Raw genomic sequence first — 21831 nt, 5'->3', positions numbered from 1 at the left:
TTCGTTTGCTTTTATAAACAATGCTGCAACATCTTCCAGCAAGTTGTCTTAAGAAGCGTTCATAGTATTCTGATGTGGAATTGCTGGGACTAACGAACAGCAGCAGAAAGACAAACCCCACCACCCATTCACATCTCTAAGTGGTTTCTACTTGTCAAGAGATGGAGAGTGCAACATTCTTCTTCAGGGCAGAAATGTTTCCTTGTTCAGCACAACACATCCCAGTGCACAATTAAGTTATTGAAAGGCAATGGCTCAAACTCCTCTGCCACTGATAATGGCAAAGTTCATCCACACTGGATGCAGAATCACATTATGTGGACTTGGCTGCTTTAGACTCACAGGACTGGGAATGCCTGGCCCACAGCCCATGTAAGGCCTGTGAGATCATTTGCTCTAAGTCATTTGCTCTGGCCCTGCCAAGGCAACCACTTGGGGAGCAAGTATTCAGTAAATCAATAGTAGGCTAATTTTCAAGTTGATAATTTTGTATGGCTCCTGAATGACATTATAAAAATCCACATGATCTTTAGAAGAAAATGGGTGCTCATGCCTTCAGATGTGTTTTAGCTAAGGAAATGCTGAGAATGTCTGCAGGGAGATAATGGGTTCCTCATGCATCGCTCGGGACTCTACCTTGATGAGATGGAGAGGGGAGGGGAGCCTACAGAGCTGTGCTAACAAGAGACTTCACATCATCTGAGCAGGAGCAGAAGTGTTTCAAAGTTTAAGTGACAAGAAACAGGGGCCAGCACTGTGGCAAGCATCCCAAAGGGGCCACTCTACTTCCAATCCAACTCCCTGCTAATGTGCCTGGGAAAGCAGTGGAAGATGGCTCAAGTACTTGGGCCCCTGCACTCATGTGGGAGACCCAGAAGAAGCTCCTGGCTCCTGGCTTTGGTCTGGCCCAGCCATGGCCCTTATAGCCATTTGAGGAGTGAACCAGCAGATGGTTCACTATCTCTTTGTCCCTCCCTCTCTGTCTGTAACTCTGCCTTTCAAATAAAAAAAATCTAGTTTTTAAAAAAAAGAACAAGAAATCAACCAGAGCTTGGAGGAGGCCATTCTCTTTACCTCTGCACAGACTCTAGAACACTTAGCGTTGATGATTCACTAAGAATAATATCTTTTTAATATTATATTTAATGGGAATTTTGATTGAAGAACAACTTACATAGAGCAAACCCTAAGTGTCCATCTCAGTGAATATTCCCAAGTAAACAGCACCCTAATTAGGAAATACAGCATTTCTAAGACCTCCTTTTTGCCCGTTACTAGTCACAACCTCCAACAGTGGCTTCTAAATCATAGGGTTTTGCTCATTTGTGGACTGAATATAAATGGCTGGCTACTTTTTTCTTGAAAGTATGATTGTGAAATTAACACACATTGAGAACGTATGGTTCACTTGTTCTGGATACTGTTTAGCATTCTGTATTTTTCTATTCTACTGATGGACTCTTGGGCTGTTTCCATTTCTGGCCTCTTACAAATGGCACCGCTGGAAAATGTCTGCATTGTTCACCTGTGTTTTGGTGCACACACTTGCTGGAAGATGCGGAGCAGCCATGGTTGTTACTGTCAGCAGATACTGAGACACAGCTTTTCAAAGTGGTCCTACCAGTTTACATGTCCACAGAACATACATTTTGATTGTTCTTCATCAAATCTAGATGTTTTCTGTATTTTTATTCATGCTATTCTGGTGATGTGCAATAGTATCACATTGCAGTCTTAATTTGCATTTCCCTCAAGACTAGGATATTGATTGACTGTTTCTTACACTCTTCTTGTAACCTATTTGGATATTCTCTTTTGTAATGTGCACGATAAGATCTTTCTGCCAATTTTTCTATCATCCGCCACTTTCTTATTGACTCATAGGAGTTTGTGGATGTGAATCCTTTTTCCCGTATTGTAAATATCTCCTCCCACTGTGTGGCATGCCTTTTACTATCATAAGGTGGTTTATTGGATTTTCAGTGAACAGAAGCTCTTAATTTTACTGCCATACAATACATCAGGGTTTTGTTGGTACTGTCGATGTTCTAATTTAAAAAAAGCTTTGCCCCAGTAATTCAGCAGGAAAGGATTCATTTGCAGCCACTCAGACTCCCACTCACTTCATTTAAATGTGTGAATACTGAGACCAAAAAAATACAGCTGGGGTGGACCTAATCACAAGGCTTAGAATGAGTTTTCCCTTCCTATTCCAAGGTCATTAAGATGAAGTGAATGGGTTTTGAGAAGCAATTTAGTTGGTAAATATCTACTGATAGCTACATCCCACAAGTTTTGATATGTAACACTCTGTTATCATTTCATATTCAATTTAAAATTTCCATTACAATCTTTCTACATCTCCCACCCCATCACAGATACTCATGAATTATGTTGAAGTTTTTTGGAGGGTGGTTTTTAAATTTGGTTTCTAATTTTATGGTTTATTGATAATTATAGCAATAGTTCTTTGGTATTTATTTGTGGCTTCACTAGAATACACTCCATTCTTATAACTGATGGATGCATTTGGAAAGTATATGAATTTTCTCTAAGGTACTACATTCCACAAACTCAAGTCTCTTCATGTGCCATTCAAATATTTTCTAGCATTGCTAGGGTTTTGACAGTGTCCGATGAAGACATGTTAAAATTTCTCAATATGCTTTTGCATTTACAAAGCAGAGATGTGTGTGTGTTGGAAGTGCAGGCAACTCTGGCTTGGGGGTGTGAATGAGGGAGGGGAGAGGGTTACTTATATTTAGAAGCACCATGACAGGATCCAAAGCTGTAAATACCATGCTGCTCATAGCGCCACAGACCTGCCTGCCGTTCTTAGGTAAGATTTGGAGGGGAGAAAAGTCCTACTATCTCTTCTCCTTTGTCCCCAAATCACCCCATCTCCGTTTGGCCAAACCAACTGTGCCTGGAGAAGGAGGCATTCTTGGTTACATGCAGAGATTGCATCAAGAGGAAAGGGCCTTTTCAGTAGCAGCTTGTTTTTGCCCCCCATCACTGATCTGCAGGTGTTCCTGCCAGCCTGGTAGGGGATCCACATCTGGATGGTTGCCATTCTGTGTGTTTGCCTCAGAATGTCTGATCCTATTAACAACTGTGACAGGAGTTAGTGGATATTGTTTTTCTACTGCAGCATTCCAAATAACCAAAGACTTAGTAGCTTAAAACAGCATACGCCTCTTATGTCCCAGTTTCCATGGGGAGGAGGTGAGGCAAGGCTTGGCTTGGCTGTGGGTGCTCTGCTCAGGGTCTTCCATGGTTGCAATCAGGGAGCTGGCTGGGCTGTGCTCCTTTGGGCAACTCTTACAAAGGTCATTGGCTGAGTTCAGTTCCTTGTGGTTATAGGCCTGAGGTCCTCGCTTTCTTTCTTTTTTTTTTTTTTTTTTTTTTTTTTTTTAAATTTTTTGACAGGCAGAGTGGACAGTGAGAGAGACAGAGAGAAAGGTCTTCCTTTGCCGTTGGTTCACCCTCCAATGGCCGCCGCGGCCGGCGCACCACGCTGATCCGATGGCAGGAGCCAGGTACTTATCCTGGTCTCCCATGGGGTGCAGGGCCCAAGTACTTGGGCCATGCTCCACTGCCCTAGCTGGCCACAGGAGAGAGCTGGCCTGGAAGAGGGGCAACTGGCTGTAAACTGGGGGCTGCTCTCAGCTCCAAGAGCCCTCTGCCATGTGGCCCTCTCAGGGACCCCCGACAACGTGAGAACTTACTTCTTCAGGCCAGCGGGAAAGCTTTCCACCCAATATGCTAGACAGAGTCTTCTTTAACAGCTGTTAAGAGGGACCCCATCTCCTTTGTCATATTCTGTTGTCTAGAAGCAAGTCATTGGTTCTACCAACACCCTAGGGGATGTACAAAGATGTGACTCTTTGGGGGTCATCTTAGAATTCTACCACATAACTTGTCTTGGTCCAAACAACTACTGAGATTTGGAAAGGTAAGGTAAGAACAGGCTGGGTGTTCAACTGCTGGTAATAACTACTTTTCTTCCTGCCAGATCTAAAGATATTTGCAGAATAAGATTAGGGTGGAGATTCAGCAGAGCTCTGAGTTTTCATGTGCAAGGCAGGAAAGATAAGAGCGCCCCTGGGATAAAGCGTTGGCCTCCTTGTACCTGCTCCTCCGTATTCCTACATTTTGGATCTATGTTTTTCAGATTGGCTGCTGCTCCAGGTCTCTGGCAGAGTCTTCACCGAAGGGGAACCTCTGACCATGAGGTGTCACGCATGGAAGAACAAGATAGTGCACAAAGTGATTTTCTATCAAAACGGCAAAGCCTTTAAGTATTCTTTTCAGGATTCTGAACTCACCATTCCAAACACTAATGTGAGTCATGATGGCATTTATCACTGCTCGGCCATGGGAAGGTATCGCTACACATCAGCAGGAGTGTCTGTCACTGTGCAAGGTACGGGTCTGTGTAGTCAGAGCTGCAGTGGTCAGGCGCACAGGGACCATGGCAGAGCCTCCCGAATCCTCCAGAGAGGCAAACTGCCCTGCTGAAGGCCACGGAGACCAGTGGCCGGGCTGGAACCAAAACCGAGGCTCTGGGTCTGAGTCCATTGTTCTTTCCATTACATTACAGTGCCTCATCAATGATCCTGGGTCAACTCGGAGTCAGGGCACAGTCAAGATCCAGTTTGTCCTTTGTTATTTTAGTTGCAAGGAACAGACATCAAGCTAGCTGGGAGAATAATTAGAAAGTAATCCATTTTTTTGTGTCTTCTTCTATTTCTCTAATATTTTGTAATTTTCATCATAGAGATCTTTGACATCCTTGGTTAAATTTATTCCAAGGTACTTGATTATTTTTGTGGCTATTAAGAATGGGATTGATCTTAGAAGTTCTTTCTCAGCCATGGCATTGTCTGTGTATACAAAGGCTGTTGCTTTCTGTGCATTGATTCTGTATCCTGCTACTTTACCAAACTCTTTTATGAGTTCCAAAAGTCTCTTAGTTGAGTCTTTTGGATCCCCTATATATAGAATCATGTCATCTGCAAATAGGGATAGTTTGACTTCCTCCTTTCCCATTTTTATCCCTTTAATTTCTTTTTCTTACCTAATGGCTCTGGCTAAAACTTCTAGGACTATATTGAATAGCAATGGTGAGAGTGGGCATCCCTGTCTGGTGCCAGATTTCAATGGAAATGCCTCCAACTTTTCCCCATTCAATATAACGCTAGTGTGGGTTTGTTGTAAATTGCCTTAATTGTGTTGAGGAATGTTCCTTCTAAACCCAATTTGCTTAGAGTTTTCATCATGAAAGGGTGTTGAATATCCTACACAGAGGATCTCTGTGAGACCTCAGAGGAAAGAAAGGGTCATCAAAGGAGACACTCTTCTCTGAAGGGAGAGGAGAACATCCACTTTGCTTATGGCCACGTCCAAATACTGACAGAGTCTATGGTCACAAAAGGCTTCCGTAGCCTTGGCAGCCGATGGCAAGAACCTCGCATGATCACTGACATCATAAAAAAAAAAAAAAAAAAAGAATGTTAACTGTTAAAGGGACAACAGTAGTCATGGTGCACTTGCTCCCCGTGTAGGACCTCCATCCCTATTGAATTGTAATATGAGAAGCGACTGCAAATTCTCTCCCCAAGCTGTTCTCTATATGTTGTGTGTGGGAGTGGGTGTAAATTGTTGAAGTCTATGATTAGCACAGAGTTGGTCCTCTGTATACAAAGTCATACTGAAAAGATCCATAATGAAGAAGGAGATGGGAGATGGAATGGGAGGTGGGATGGGAGCCGGGGGGGGGGGGGGTTGGGGGAAAGAACCACTGTATTCCTCTCAAGTTGTATCTATGTAAAAATGCATTCATTAAAAATTTTTAAAAATGTAAAAGAAAATAAAGATACCAGTAATATTGTAAAAAAAAAAAAACAAAAAAAAAACAGAAAGTAATCCGATGTGTCGGATGAACGCTCCATTGAGGCGGAACCCAGGAAGACATGGGAAATGCTCACAGCCCCGCCTCTCTCTCAAGGATGATGTGGCCTCCGTGGTCCCGCTCACCTCTGTCCCCCTCATCTTTCTCTTTAGAGCTCTTTCAGGTTCCGGTGCTGAGGGCATCCTCCCCTCTGCCCCTCCAGGAGGGGAGCGCGGTGACGCTGAGCTGTGAGACAAAGCTGCTCCCGGACAGCCCTGCCTTGCGCCTTTACTTCTCCTTCTACGTGGGCAACAAGACCGTGCAGGCCAGGAACGTGTCCTCCCAATACCAGATACCACGTGCCGGAGGGGAGGACTCGGGCTCGTACTGGTGTGAGGCGGCCACGGAGGACGGAGGGGTGCGGAAGCGCAGCGTCGTGCTGGAGCTGGGGGTGCTCGGTGAGTGGGCGCGCCGGGGGCCTCGGGCGCTGGGGAGGGCTCCATCTTCTCCCGCGGGGCTGAGAGGAGTCCATGGCCCAGGCAGGAGGGGGAATCCGCCCCGGGAACGCCCACCAGTCCATTCCCAGCTCGATTCAGGACTTCACCCTTCTCACAGAATTCGGTACATCTCCTGTCTTTTATTTTCCTTCCTGCCCCCATTTCTTACCTTGCCATCGTCTTTCTCTTTTGCTTCTTCTCTTTTCTGTTCCCCTTCCCCATACTTCTCTGTTTCCCCTCTCTGCTCTCTCTCACACTCTCCCCTGCTCCTTCCAGCCCCACCTCGCCATCAGCCGCCATCTCTGCCAGAGCAGACTGAGTTCCTCCCATGGATTGTCACAGATCCAGGGACCTGGACACCCTGGGCTGCAGACTTTGTTTGAGGCACTCAAAGTGTATACTGCTGGGAGCGCCACTGTGCGGGCTGCACATCACCTCCTGCCCAGGTGTCTCTTACTGGTGCCAAGGGCCTGTGAGCACCAGAACAAAGGGTTAATCTTTAACCCAAATTCGTTTCAGTCATTAAACAATATAGATGGCAGTCATCTCTGAAACCAGGGAGCAAGTCCCCTGCTGGCCCCTGCAGGTGAAGTTCTCATGGGCCCACCTGTAGCTCCCTCGGGCTCCCTGAGACCACCCGGGGCCCTGCCCCCTCCCCCGGTGGGCGGGCACATCAGAGCTTGGCCAACCTTCTCTTCCAAACAGAATGCGGCCAGACCCCTTCCCAATAGTAGCTCCTCTCTTTGTGTTTTCCTGTTGCAGGCTCCCAGCCACCGCTTCATGTCTGGTTTCACGTCCTTCCGTTTCTGGTAGTTGGGATATTATTTCTGTTTGGCACCATTCTCTGTTTGAAACTACGTAAAGAATGGAAAAGAAAGCAAGGGAGGACTTTAGAGATCCCCCTGTCTTCTGGCCCTGTGAAGAATATAACCTCCTACCTTCAAAACTACAGACATTTGGAGGAAGAGCTGAGGGGCCAGGAGCAAGAAGAGCTGGAAGAAAGGGCACCCCCGCAGCTCCAGGAGACGGAGCTTCCGTAGCCCTGGAGCCAGACTCCAGGCTCAAGCCCTGCCCCTCTGGGCTAGCGCTGTGCACAAGGCTGAAAACTGAATGACATTCGAACTGCAGCTCCCATGGCATAGAACTCTTAAACAAAGCAATAAGTAACCCGACTTTAACTGACATGAATTTGGAGGGCCTGTGCTGTGGCATAGTAGGTTAAGCCTCTGCCTGTGGTGCTAGCATCCCCGTTTGAGTTCCGGCTGCTCCTCTTCCCATCCAGCTGTCTGCTGTGGCCTGGGAAAGCAGTAGAGGATGGCCCAAGGCCTTGGGCCCCTGCACCCATATGGGAGACACCTGAAAGAAGCTTCAGGATCCTGGCTTCCAGCGGATGGAAAACCTCTCTCTCTGCCTCTGCCTCTCTGTAACTCTGGTTTTCAGATACAAAATAAATCTTTAAAAAAAATTGGAAGTCAAGTCTAGCCTGATTATTAGTTTGGAAAATAGTATGCTTTTGAAGACAGGATAAAAATGGGAAGTCCACATGTGCATACATACAAGAGAATCAGACACAGAAAGAATGAGAGAGGAGTCACAGATAGGGGTGGAGGCAGAGAGAAAGGTTCCATCTGCTGTTTCGCTCCTCAAATGGCTGCAACAATGGCGTGGGGTTGATCCAAAGCTTCTTCTGGGTCTCCCATGCTGGTGCAGGGTCCCAAGCACTTGGGCCAGGTCTCGAAACACTGCCCATATGAGATGCCAGCACCGCAGGCAGGGGCTTAACCTACTACACCACAGCGCCAGCCCCAAAAATCAAATATAATAAGAAAAACTGTATGAGGAGGCTTTCCTTCTTACCTTTTTCCTGAAATTCCCAAATCTCTCCCCAGACAGGCAGCACAAGGGCAGATCAGCTCAATCCAGTCCACAGCCCAGCTCACAGGAAGGGGCAGTCTCTCTCTCTGTTTCTAGGCTGTGGCTCCCTAGGCTCCCATCGGAGGGTCCTGAATTTCCACTGCTAGTTCCCCTCTTTCTCCACCACGCTAGTGAAAGCTTCACTGGTCACCCTTGCAGCATCTCACCTACACAGAGCTGACTTTGCAGATGCCCGGAGGGCAAAACTTCACCCAGTGTCCAGCTCACTTATCTCCAGGATCTTAATTTTCAGGCCTGAATACCTGGGCAGTCCTACATGTCTCCCTCGCTCTCGCCCTCGCCATTTCCACTAAGCTACTCAAAGTGCTACTGGTTTTTAGTAGTTGTCTCCTCCCCAACTTCCTAGTCACTCATCCTTTGCCAAGAACTAGCAAATGCCCCAAGGGTAAAGTCAAAGTCCTTTCAGTCTGCTGAACTTCTCACTTTGGATCTGGCCATACTGGTTTGAATTGCCTACGTAGCTTTCCAAAGCCTCCGCACAGAATTTCTTTGAACCAGAATTCATTGACTTGTCAGAGCGTGCACCAGCTTGCTACACATATTCTCACATAGCAGAAAGAGGAAATACTCTGGAAATTCCAGGTAAATTAATTTTCCTACTTTGATTTCTTAAAGGTCTAAGGAATTCAGATTCCTAGAGGTGGAAAATGGAACGGTGCTTGTGGTGAAGAGAAGAGAAGGTGGCATTGTTGTGTGATAGGTATGGGAGTTCACTCTGTGTGGTGGAGGGAGTGACGGTCCCACGGCAGCAGGAGCGTACTGAATGCCAGGGAGCTGTGCCTTTACTGTCTTCACAGCAAGCCAGACAGTGCATTTTATGGGGTGTGGATTTTAGCACAGTGTTTGAAACATTTAAAAACTATTAGGCCTACCGAACCCTCATAATTCAATGAAACAAAGAAGAGGAGGAGAAAGAACAAACCACAGGATTGTGCCTGCCCCAGGCCATGTCCCTCAACTACCAGTGGTCATGACCTTGGCTCTTCTTAATGGTGGAAGCAAGAGTGACAGTGTCTTCATCACTTATACTTGGACTTAGATCAAGGAGAATTCCTGGAGTGACAAGTCAGGGTGATAGCCCATAAAACAGCCAGCAATCATGTTTTGCAAACAACATGAATTCGCAAAGCACATTCCTATCTGGCCGTATCCATGTAACCATTGCCAGTGATTACTTAACGCCCTCTTTACATTGATTTATTTAGGAAAAAATTACTTTAAAATTTAACTTGTATCACTATCAAAACAGGAATGGCTGACTAAATTGTTATAAGCAGGATCTAGGTATATAATAACCTAAAATGTTCAAAAGTACCAGTGAGGGCCAGCGCCGCGGCTCACTAGGCTAATCCTCCACCTTGCGGCGCCAGCACACCGGATTCTAGTCCTGGTCGGGGTGCCGGATTCTGTCCCGGTTGCCCCTCTTCCAGGCCAGCTCTCTGCTGTGGCCCAGGAGTGCAGTGGAGGATGGCCCAAGTACTTGGGCCCTGCACCCCATGGGAGACCAGGATAAGTACCCAGCTCCTGCCATCGGATCAGCACAGTGCACCGGCCATGGCGGCCATTGGAGGGTGAACCAATGGCAAAGGAAGACCTTTCTCTCTGTCTCTCTCTTTCTCTCTCACTGTCCACTCTGCCTGTCAAAAAAAAAAAAAAAGTACCAGTGAAAAAATACAGAATTGTCAGAAAGTAGAACTGATTCAAGGTAAATATCGCCATTGTTAAAGAGGAAGAAAATAAAACAGAAGCAATTCAAAGTTTGAGTGACATGACAGAGTCAGGATATGGAAAAAGCAAGGCCCTGCCCATGTTTGTGGGATGCCAGACTGGGAGATCAGTGTCTCTGAGATTTAAAGATGTTGAATTACAGTGATTGACAACCTTGCAGTGGGCTCTCAAGGTGGAAGAAATGGACAGTGCATTTACCACCGAGTCCCTGCTCAGGTTTCCTTGGGGATCTTCACTAGGGCACCCTAGGGGGTTCCACAACCTTTTATAGCAAGCTAGAGCAACTCTGGGACTGGAGAGACCAATGCAAGAAACCCCGGTCTGTGGTTGGTTTACTGCTGTCCCGTGGCAGCCATGGTGTGGAACGGTTCTTTACCAGCTAAAGGAGGATGCTGAGACCTTCCTCTCAACTGCAGCTCACAGACCACCTAGATGGAGGTCAGGACAGACCCAGGAGCTGCGCCTGTTAGAGATGAACTAAATGAACTAAGATGAACCTAATGCTGAGCAGGAAATCAGACATTAGAAATCTTATCTGCGAACGACTGAGCTAGATGAATGAATAAGAGCAGTCTTTCCTAGTATGGGTGCCACTTGACGCTTTCTGACAACCGAGCATCGGAAACGTGGCTAGTGTGACTGAGGTACTGAATTTTTAGCTTTTTTTTTTTAATTTGTCTTGCTTGTTGATTTTTTCCCTCCTTTTATTGAGTTGATTTTTCTAAAATAAATTTTTTATTTTTAAGATTTGACAATTTTTAACATTTTGCCACACTCACTTCTTATGTAGATATTAATGCATATACATATGTATAATTTTTTCCTAAAAGAGATATATTAAGAGCCCAAAATATGAGATTCATGACAATGATTATAATATGGGGAAAGAAGTGAAGCAATATTTATAACTATATACCAAATAATTTGACACCTACACAATTTTTATACTGCCTATATATTAACATCCACAATAAGTAGAAACGTGCAATATTTGTCTCTTTGGGTCTGGCTTACTTCACTTAGCCTAATGATCTCCAATTCCATCCATACTGTCAATGTCAGAATTTCATTCTTTTTTGTGGTTACATAATATTCCGCCATGTATGCATACCACCTTTTCTTTGTCCAGTCATCAGTTGATGAACATATAGGCTGATTCCATATCAATCCTACAATGAATTGGGTTGCAATAAACATGGGACTGCAGATATCTCTTTCACATGCTGGTTTCACTTCCTTTGGATAGATTCCAGTTAGTGGGAATGGGTCATATGGTAGATCCATTTTTAGTTTTCTAAGGACTCTCCATACTGTTTTCCTTAATGGTTGCATGTAATTTGTATGTAATTTTTTATAACAGTTGTATATAGTCTGCATTCTCACAAACAGTGCATTAGGACACACTTTTCTCTACAACCTCGCCAGCATTTGTAATTTTTTTGATTTTTGGATCATAGCCATTCTGACTGGAGTGAAGTTATACCTCATTGTACTTTTTTTGCATTTTGCTGATGGCTAATGATCCTGAGCATTTTTAATATGCCTGTTGGCAATTTACATTCGATCTTTTGAGAAATGTTTGTTTGTATCATTTACCCATTTCTTTTTTTTTAAGATTTATTTATTTATTTTGAAAGTTGGAGCCACAGAGAGAAGGGGAGAAACAGAAAGAGATCTTCTATACACTGGTTCAATGGCTGCAATAGCTAATACTGGGCCAGGCCAAAGTCAGGAACCAGGAGCTCCATCCAGGTCTCCCATGTGGGTGGCAGGGGCCCATATGCTTGGGTCATCTGCTGCTGCTTTTCCCAGACCATCAGGAGTGAGCTGGATTGGAAGTGGAGCAGACAGGAACCAACACTCCTGTGGGATGCTGGCATCACTGGCAGCGGCTTTACCCACTACCCCACAGCCAGCCTCTCCGTTGCCCATTTCTTAACTGGATTGTTTGTTTGTTGTTGTTTCTTGAACTTGTTATACATTCTGGATATTGATCCTTTTTCAGATGCGTAGTTTGCAAACATTTACTCTCATTCTGTCAGTTGTCTCTTCACTTGGTTGCTTCCTGTGCTGTGAGGCAGCTACTTGGTGTGGTGTAATCTCGTTTGTCTGGTTTTGCTTTTATTGCCTGTGCTTTTGAGGTCTTCTTGGAAAAAAAAAAAAAAAGACTTTGCCTAGGCCAATGTCTTGCAGCATTTCCTCTGTGTTTTCTCTAGTAGTTTGTTACTTATACTTAATTTCAACTAATTTAGACTTAAATAGTCATATATGCCTAATAGATATGGTATAGCACGGCACAGGTTGGAAAAAAATCACCTTTATATTATAAAATCATGTTTTAGTTCTGTATAGCAACAAAAAGATTTACTAAGATGCCACATTTAATAGCCAAACTCAGTGGCTTTCCCCACCTGCCTGGCTGCAGCTGAGTGCCAGTTCATGCTCAGGGGCCGCCTCCCTTGCAGCCTTTCCTTCCTAATCACATCTTCATGCCTTCACCAGTGGACACCCCAGCCAGTCCCACTCTGCGGCGGTGGACTCCCACCTGCTTGGGCTGGTCACAGAGCCCTGTGCAGGTGGTGCTTTCTCCTCTCCTTCCAAGACTGACTGGCCCCGCTGTGACACAGTGTTCGCTCAAGCATGATGGGCTGCGCATGCCGGGAGCACCCATGTTTTTGAAGCAGATTGGGACAGAGGTGGAAATCCAGGCTGTGACTGGCGGGAGGCCACATAAGGCTATGCAGTATTTAGGTGGCTTAGGTGACATAAGAGTAAGGCAATCGTGTGGGCAATGGTGGGTCACTGATAGAATTTGTGTCCCATCCCCAGGACACCAAATTTGATGTCCAGCAAGGCCATTTAACTGAATATTGCACAACTAGTTTCTTGGTTGTACAGATTAGACTGCAGAATAGGGATGGAAGTCACAGACACAAGCACCTCAAAGGACAGAGAAGACAAATCATTGAGGGGAGGATTTTTGTGGTGTGGTGGTGATGAGGCCTAGACCGTCAGCAGGAGCCGAATGGCAGAGCCCAGGGAAGCGCTGGGCCCTCAGGTCCATTAGCTCTGCTGCTCATTTCTCCTTCAGCCCCCATGCGCCTTCTGAGAGTTGAAGAACATCGTGGAGCAAGGCAGAAGAACTGTAGGTCTCCCAGGTGTCTCAGAGCAGGGCGTGAGGAGCAAGGCCCCCAAAGCCCCCAATGCACAAGCAAAAAGGTTTAGATGCAGTATGAATTCCAACGAGTGTGCAAATCATTTGCTGATGGGAACTGGCTCTGCTTAAGAATAAGATGGAGCCGTCTTCCAGTGGGTCAGGGGATAAATTTTCCATGGAAGTGTCTCCTTCCCAGACTAAATTCTCACATTGGCTACAATGTGGATACAGAGGTGAATATGAGAATTACATTTAAATACTAGTATTAAATGAGAGACTTTGCATGCATTCCTTCACACAAATATACTCATAAATAAAAAGAGCTCAGTCATTAGAATATGGTCAAATAAGCATAAAGCCAAAAGTATGAGGACACCAAAAATGACACAGTAAATATTGTGAGCCTACTTCTTGTTTTGGAAGGTCGCTCATTATTGATTGAAGTTCTTTCATATGCTACTAGGTACATATAGTATAGATAATCTACATACACAGTAGATTACCTATGTCTCCATACATGAGCTTTGGTAGATGGTGTCCTTTAAGAGATTGTTCCATTTCATCTAAGTTATCAACATTGTGGGCATACAGTTTTTCATAAAATACCTTTCTCTTTTAATGTCCATGGGTTCCAAAATGATGGTTCCTCTTCCATTTCTTATTATTAGCATTTTTGCACTCCCCCCGTGCCGTGTGTGTGTGTGTGTGTGTGTGTGTGTGTGACTTTTTGGTGTTATGCTATTTAGAGGAGTTGACCGTAGAGAAACTCAACCACAAATCGACTAAGACACAGAAGGGTTTATTTAGGTTCATTTAGAGCTGCACCCTGGGAAAGCACACTGTTCAAGCCCTCTTGAATCTGGGCTTCAAGGTCTTGCAGGTTGTGGAAAGCACCTAAAGGCAAAGACTGCAAGTGCGGTTTGCCAAGAATTTAGACTGGTGCACGAGGCCAGCACTCGCTCTGGTAAGCGGTTGCATAACTGAGGGATGCATGAAAAGCAGCACTCAGTCGGGAAGGGGGAAAGGGACAAGGACAAAAATCTCCCTGGGCAACTCCCTGGGCTGAGGGACAGAGGGCTGCTGATAGGACAGGAATGTTCTGCCTCAGTGAAAACTGTAGCTCCCAGCACATAGCTAACAGCAGGTAGAGTGTGGGGCCTGGCAGGGCTCAGTGTATGCTGGGAAGGAAAACACATCGCATGGGGTCAAACCCTCTCAGATGTGTGCATGGCTGAATAAGGTCCCCATGGCCTGTAGCCTGAAGTTCTGTGGGTGTCTCAGTCTGCTTTTCTTTTGATCTTTAATGGTTTTCCAAGCAGCCCTCAATTCTATTGATCTCGACAAAACCCACTTTATTTTGTTGATTTTCTCTTTCCTATTTTCAGCTTCATTGATTTCTTCTCTGATTTTTATTGTTTCTTGCCTTCTGCTTACCAGGATTAATTTGCTTGCTTTTTCCTGTTTCCTACGGTGATTTTATTGTGCATCCTAGCATAGGCCTGACCAGGAGAGTAAGTTTCAATAGCACTTTGGCAAACCTTAGTATATCAAGTAGCTTTTTAACAACTAACCTTTTAATGAATCTTATTCAGTTACACCAAACATAAAATACACTAAATATGCAGTAAAATAAATTACTTTACTGGTAGAAACCCACTTGAATAACCAACTCCCAGACTGAAATGTAGGATATTTTCCATAGCCCAGGAAGCCTCCTCTCAAAGCAATGGTCTACACAGGCAGCTTTTCTATTCCTGAAACTTACCATCATAGGTTAGTTTGGCTTGTTCTTTGGTTTCAAATAAGTGGAATCTAAACGTCGAGTATCAAGGACTTTTTCTTTTTCTTTTTTGGTTAGGAGGAACACAGTCTCATTGCTTTCATTCAAAGTTCTCAAAATTATGTCCATGCAGTTCATCTATTTTTAATTGGTATAACTGTATTGAACATATTTATTTTACTACTGCTGAACACTGGAATCGCTTCCAGATTAAAGCCATTAAAATGTTTATTAATAATGAATGTACATACTCAGTGCAATAGTTCATACACATATACAAACTGCATACACACATTTAATTTTGGAAGTGATTACTACTGTCTCCATACCACTGCAGACAGAGCCTCCTCTGAATTTGTAGAGGCCTAATTTGTACTTTAGAGGAAGAGCAATCCTATCAATTAGTTCCCTCAGGAAACAGCTTATACTGACACAATGTAAGAATTCCTTTAAGTAGGCAGTCTAAAGGAACTAATTGTATAAAGTGACATCACTTAAGGTAGAGAAGAGGCGATGAATTGAAATACCAGTGAAGGCAGTAAGAGGAAATGATTAAGCGTGATTAGGTGTCTGGAAAGCTCTACGATGTCTTTTTCAGCTCAGCAGGACCTTCTCAGAATATATTACTTCCTTACTTGTTCTGGGAATCATTTAAAAGATGACTAGATCTTGAGTTAAATACTTTTCCGAGGCTTTCATTTTATTCTCTGGAATACAGACAGGATGCTAATTAAGTGCCTTATTGCAATGACATAAATATTTTCCCCTCCTTCTTCAACCTGATTAAAGCAGTTATAAAAGTATTAAATCACTCAAGAATTGCAGCATAGCGGGAAAGCAGAGCACTGGATTCCAGAAATTCAGTTTGTTTTCCCGGTGGTAGAGCAGTTTGTTGGAATCGGAGTTCTGAAGGGAGACTCAGTATCTCTGCAGACGGTCCTTGTACAGACACCTGTGCAATAATCACAGCTCTTGCCACCTCCTGTGCCCAGAGGATCTTAGCTGGTCATTTTAGACAAGATCTGAGCCACTTCTCCCCACAGCAGACTCAAACACCAGGAAATACCAAAAACCTCAGGACAAACAAATAGCCATCCTAAAGGACTCACACATTAGAAAGCTGGCATCCACCACCTAACAGAGAACAGGTCCCTGTTAACCACTTCAACAGAGACCATCTCCAGGTGTTCATTTCATGATGTCAGAACCAGAATTCCACACTGACACCACTGATGGGAGAAAATAACTGACAAGGTCCCAAAGAGAGATTTAAACAAACCTGTCTAGGAACTACACTTAGTATGTACATGTCAAAGAACTCCATTTCTGCTTATGAGATTCAACAGATGAACTGAGGGCATGTGAGCCCATAGCCCTACAGATCCAGTTCCGCATGGATCCTTAGCTCAGGTGGACGACTGTTGGGCATTGCCTACAATATGGTGCCTGGCGGATGTTCTAGGGGCATGTCTGCAGCTGCTGCGGTTAAGCTACCTAAGATCAGACCACCGGCAGGGATAGGTCCGCTTTAGTTCCGGACACGTGGACAGTGCGTCATCCCTGTACTTTGCTTGAGGTGCCCCAGTGCGTGCTCCACCCACGCCTGCATGACCTTTTCACTGATTGGCTCCCCTACTTCGCATGTCTTTTGTAAGCTTTATAAGCCTGCACACTTCTTCAATAAAGCGGTTCTTGCTTCAACAGAACTTACGGGTGCTTGTGGTGTGTTTATCACCCGTCGACCTTACCTCTCCCGTTCGCCTTCTTGGGGAGTGTCTGTAGTGGCCCCTGCTGGTCAGGAGCCAGCCTAGGGCTTGAGACCCCTATAGATGACTTTTTGTTGAGAGAGCAAAAAGCAAGCAAGCAACAAATCTCTTCAAGGAAAAATATAGACATGATGTGTCAATTTGGCTAGACCTCAGTACCAAGATTTGGGTAAATGTTATTATGGATACTAAATGCTTCCGCAAAGGTATTTTGAAAATGAGATCACGTTAAAATCAGTATGGTGGCGCTGTGGCTCAATAGCCTAATCCTCTGCCTGCAGCACCAGCACACGGGGTTTTAGTCCCGGTCGGGGCGCCGGATTCTGTCCCGGTTGCTCCTCTTCCAGTCCAGCTCTCTGCTATGGCCCTGGAGTGCAGTGGAGGATGGCCCAAGTGTTTGGGCCCTGCACCCACATGGGAGACCAGGGGAAGCACCTGGCTCCTGGCTTTGGATCAGTGCGGTGTGCCGGCCGCAGTGGCCATGGGGGGGGGGGGGGGGGGAGGCGGTGAACCAACAGAAAAAGGAAGACCTTTCTCTCTGTCTCTCTCTCTCTCTCACTGTCCACTCTGCCTGTCTAAATAAATCAGTATGCTTTTTGTAAAGCAGAGTGCCCTCCACAAAATGAATGGATCTCGAGCAATTACTTGAAGGCCTGGATAGAAGACTGACTTTCCCAGAGGAAGAGGGGATTCTGTGAACAGACCACCTGTGGACTTGAAATGCATTTCTCCCCTGCATCTCCACCCTGATCACCTCTCTTGCACAGTGTGTGCTTGCCAAGCCTCCACGGTCGTGGAAGCCAATTGCTTAACTATCTTTAGATTGCTAGATGTAGGTCTGTAGATTGCTGGTGCTGTTTCTTTGTAGAACTGTGGCTAATACAGACAGTGCACTAATTCACCCTTGCATTTATAGAGAAAAGAGAGGAAAAACCAATGAAGTTAGTTCTCTCTTGCCTAGGGTGAGCAGCTTGGCACAAAGATAAGAAAGAGGCCACTATGGCTAGCCTCCTCTGACCTGGCTGACCAGGTCACCACAGAAATCAATTACAGATATATAAAATATTGGAAGTTCAGCCTAGGAGCAGATGAGGAGGTGCCCTAGTACTAACCACTATAGGAGAGATCATAAAAAAATTTGTGGGAAATGCATATTATGAAAACGCTATGCATGAATTTCAAAACCCTTTTCCACCATAAGAAACTCATCTTTTCATTCTATTTTCCATGGATTTTTGAAGTTAACTTGGATCATCCATCACACCTCCCCCAAATAGAGTCAGGAAGGTAGCACTCCCTTCCATAGAATGCCACAGATGCATGTGTAGAGAGTTTGTTTTGCTAGCAAGCATGTAAAGAAAAGGACTCTCTGCATTGGAAAAGAAAATTGGAATATTAATTGGCAACCACCCCCCAGGGAGGGCAAATTTACAGAGTTTATTACTTAACTAAAAAAAAATTCTATAACCAGTATGACATAGCAATTATACTTCCAGTATACTACCCTGTCGCTCCCCCTCTTCGTGGAGGAGCAACACTAAGCCCTGCCTAGGCTTCATATCCGAGTCACGGCACCATTATGTCGCTCCCCCTCTTCGTGGAGGAACGACACAGGACCCTGCGCTGTTCTCTCATCTGCTCGGCCCTCCCCGGGTTTGCTGCTGGTTCTTCCCGGGTTGGCTACTATCCCTTCCACCTCCGTGGAAGGGCAGTTCCCCCTGGCCACATTCCCCACTTCCGCAGGGGAGCGGCACACCGCCGGCCGGCTTTCTCGGGGGCTGCACAGGTGTTCCCTTAGATGTTCCCCTTAGATGTTCCCCATAGATGTTCCTGGTGCATGCCGTCTCTCTCCTCCTTTATAGTCCTCCTCCGCCAATCCCAACTCGGCTGCCCACACGCCGAGCACGCCGCCCTCCAATCAGGAGCAAGTCCTACAGTTTATTGGTTGAACTGGAGGCAGCTGTGCGGAAGCTGTTTACTTCTCTCCCAACGCCATATTGTGGGAGAGCAGATGCATAGAATAAGTCTTAATTCCAGTAACTCAGTCCAGTCCGAGCTGCTCCCCACACTACCCTATATAATTCTTTGTATTCAACAATGACAACTAGAGCATTCTTTGTGATCATAAAATCTTGGAAACAAGTGAATTTCAAAACAATACATAAAGGGTTAGCTAATGGTACAAACAAAAGAAAAAATGCCTTTGTTGAAAATCATGCAGGGGCTTGTTGTCTCGTGCCTCTGGGCGTGCAGCCTTCTGGCCACCCCTCTGCTTTCCTGCCCATGCTCGGCTACCTGTGGCAGAACCTAATTCCACGTGGCCCCCAGCCTGATCTCTGCCTGGTCCCCACAACCTAAGGGACATCTCCCTTCATCATCTTCCTGAGAAATATACACTGACTGGAGAGGAGGTAGAAAAGACATGGATGCACTGTTTGATCAGAATCAGCAGCAAGGTTCAAACTGATGTCGCACACCTTGCTGGACTCATGGATGCATGTGAGATGGAGCAAACATTAGCATCAAGAAGACAGGTTTCTCATGAAAGATCAATGGAGTAATCAAGAATTTCCAGAACTCTGAAAAATAACACATTTCTGAAACTGCTAATGGAGATCAAACAAAAGAAAAAAAAAAACAACTTTGTGCCTAGTGCCTGTCAGAATTCTACAGAACAATTCCTAGTGAGGTAATGTTGGCCTGATGCTTGGAGATGACGGCTCTCACCCACCAGAGGTGATTAAGGTATTATTAGTGATGGACTCCAGCATGGGACCAGATAAGATCCAATAATGGACCAATTTACTCCTGGCAACAGGGAGCAAAGAGAGCCTACCTGCAGAGTGACTGATCAACTTTGTTTGCTAGGAAAAAGGTAACAAAGGGGGAATATAGGAGTTAAAGTGGAGTCAAGCTGAAACTAAAACGAAACTTTAAGAAGGAAAAGCATTGCCACCAGCTACCTGTATCCAAAAGCTTAAACTCATGGCCTTGCCCACATCTTATGTCCTTGAAGAAGTGAAATAGTGTCAATATGTTGCTGCTTTCATTATCACTGTGAAATGATGGTGTACCTGCAAGATAAATCATGCAGAAATGACCTGTGTCAAATTCACCTTTCCCAAGGAGCTGGTGACTGGTTTTCAAATTCATTTTCCTGGATACCATCTGGGACCAGGTCTATTTTTACAAGGAATTTTAAAATTAGGACTAATATATTAATAATATTATTGGGAATTAGGGTTTAAAGTCATTATGTTACAGAAACTTTGCAAATGAACATATAAGCTAGCTGCTGAACAAATGCCTTTGCCTTTGGGCAGCAAGCAGCAAGGGCCTGATTATTTGAGAACTATCACTGAGATTCAAAAGACTGCTATGCTCTCATTTGCAAAAGATTACGTATTCTCTTTTCTTCACTCCCCCTCACCAAAAGAAAATAATGTAGGGAATAACCATAATGATGGTCTTGAGTCTATGGATTCCATTACCCATCAAGCAATTACTGAGCCAAGTACCTTATTATGGTTGAAAAATTTTGAGGTACAAAAAATGTATTACTAACCTAAGGCCACAAAAGAAAAGAAACAAGATTCCGCCCTACAGCCATGCTTTTTGGCACAGGTGATGTCAGGTTGTCACTCATCTCCCCCAACCACATGATCTTCTAATGGATGGAAGGGTGAGAAGTACCCACAGGATGACAAGAGGGTAGGTGAAGTAGTTGCCTTAATGAAGGCTAATCTACAGGAACAACCAGAGAAGTCATCCAAAGGCTAGCACATCCCTGGGTGGGCTCCAACCACCAACTTTCCAGTTAATAGCTGAACGTGCTAACTGATTGGGCCACAGAGACACACATGAACATCTCTGGCTCTAACTGAATGCTGGCCAGGATCACTCCACTTTTTCAATATGACTAAATAAGTTGCAAAGACTCAGAGGAAAACTGAAGCCATTAGAGCAAGGATTGAAGCTGACATGTTTGAAACTCATGCATTAGGTGACACAAACCGGAAGAGCAGCCAATGGCCTTTGCCCCCACCTTACCCCTTACCTGCCTCAGAAGCTATAGCTCTGGGGACACTGGTCCTCGGCTCCATGGGACAAGATGTTCTCAGGAGGCTCAGTTAGGACTTGCTGAATTAATACATTTGAGAGACTGAGTATGCCAACAGGCAATGGGCAGGTGATCTCAACAAATACCAGCCTCATTCACAACCTACAAGCCAGGATTGTAGGAAGTCAGACTGTTGTCTCCAAGAAGCTGAAAAAGAACTTCTGTAGCAGTTGGCTCCGAATGTGGCCAGAACTTGCTAAGTAACTGACAGCCTCTCCGATGTGTGTCCTCACTTGCAACTTAGGACCAGAGAAAGCCAAATATGCACACCTAGTCAATGACTCAGGATGCCCACCCAAGGGAGCGCACCTGCGGCTTCCCCTTGCCAAGGGTCCCCATCAAAGGGATACTGGAAGCCGTCCCTTGGTTTCCACTCTAAAGCTTTCCAGCTTCTCTTGCCTGCCTTGGGGTCTGCCAAAGTCCACACGCAAGTCTGGCTGGCTCCCTAGCTCTAGCAATTTCTGAATAAGGAGCCTTTCCTTGTCTCCTTAGATTGCTCTTCCTTTATTGCCACGCAGGCATAGTTAGCTTTTAGCTTTGAAGAATTTTGAGAGTGGAAAATGAAAAGTTTTGCAAGGGGAGAAATCCTTTCCTAAAAGGCTTTATTCTGCTCCATTGATTTTTTTTTTAATTTTTTGACAGGCAGAATGGATAGTGAGAGAGAGAGAGACAGAGAGAAAGGTCTTCCTTTGCCGTTGGTTCACACTCCAATGGCCGCTGCAGCCGGCACACCGCGCTGATCCGATGGCAGGAGCCAGGTGCTTCTCCTGGTCTCCCATGGGGTGCAGGGCCCCCAAGTACTTGGGCCATCCTCCACTGCACTCCCTGGCCACAGCAAAGAGCTGGCCTGGAAGAGGGGGCAACCAGGACAGAATCCGGTGCCCCGACTGGGACTAGAACCTGGTGTGCCGGTTGCCACGGCTCACTAGGCTAATCCTCCGTCTTGCGCGCCGGC

At 45.3% G+C, this 21831-nt stretch overlaps 1 protein-coding gene and 1 long non-coding RNA gene across 14 annotated transcripts in view; one reads left to right on the top strand and one right to left on the bottom strand.

Moving 5' to 3' along the window:
• FCGR1A (Fc gamma receptor Ia) overlaps positions 1 to 21831 on the top strand; it is an 85909-nt gene that overhangs the window by 18924 nt on the left and 45154 nt on the right. For 5 of the 13 annotated variants that reach the window (XM_017345925.3, XM_070077768.1, XM_070077769.1 and 2 more), the window contains 3 exons: positions 4175 to 4426; positions 6067 to 6351; positions 7153 to 16696. The exons of 5 other annotated variants lie outside the window; for them this stretch is intronic. In XM_017345925.3, the coding sequence (XP_017201414.3) occupies positions 4175 to 4426; positions 6067 to 6351; positions 7153 to 7430 (815 nt within the window). In that variant the 3' untranslated portion in view covers positions 7431 to 16696. Of the gene's footprint in view, positions 1 to 4174; positions 4427 to 6066; positions 6352 to 7152; positions 16697 to 21831 lie in introns of those variants that run through there. 3 more of the 13 variants (XM_051858729.2, XM_008264511.3, XM_070077771.1) reach the window with 2 other exon arrangements.
• The window catches only part of LOC127493754 (uncharacterized), a 14198-nt gene continuing 7932 nt past the window's right edge, over positions 15566 to 21831 (bottom strand). Inside the window, exon 4 of the long non-coding RNA XR_007924294.2 lies at positions 15566 to 15697. This is a non-coding gene — a long non-coding RNA (uncharacterized lncRNA). The remainder of the gene's footprint in view (positions 15698 to 21831) is intronic.

The sequence above is a fragment of the Oryctolagus cuniculus genome, chromosome 7, assembly GCF_964237555.1.
Source record: "Oryctolagus cuniculus chromosome 7, mOryCun1.1, whole genome shotgun sequence".
In the NCBI taxonomy this organism is placed as follows: domain Eukaryota; kingdom Metazoa; phylum Chordata; class Mammalia; order Lagomorpha; family Leporidae; genus Oryctolagus; species Oryctolagus cuniculus.
Note: the sequence above shows the minus strand (reverse complement) of the source record. Positions and strands in the feature narration are given on the sequence as shown.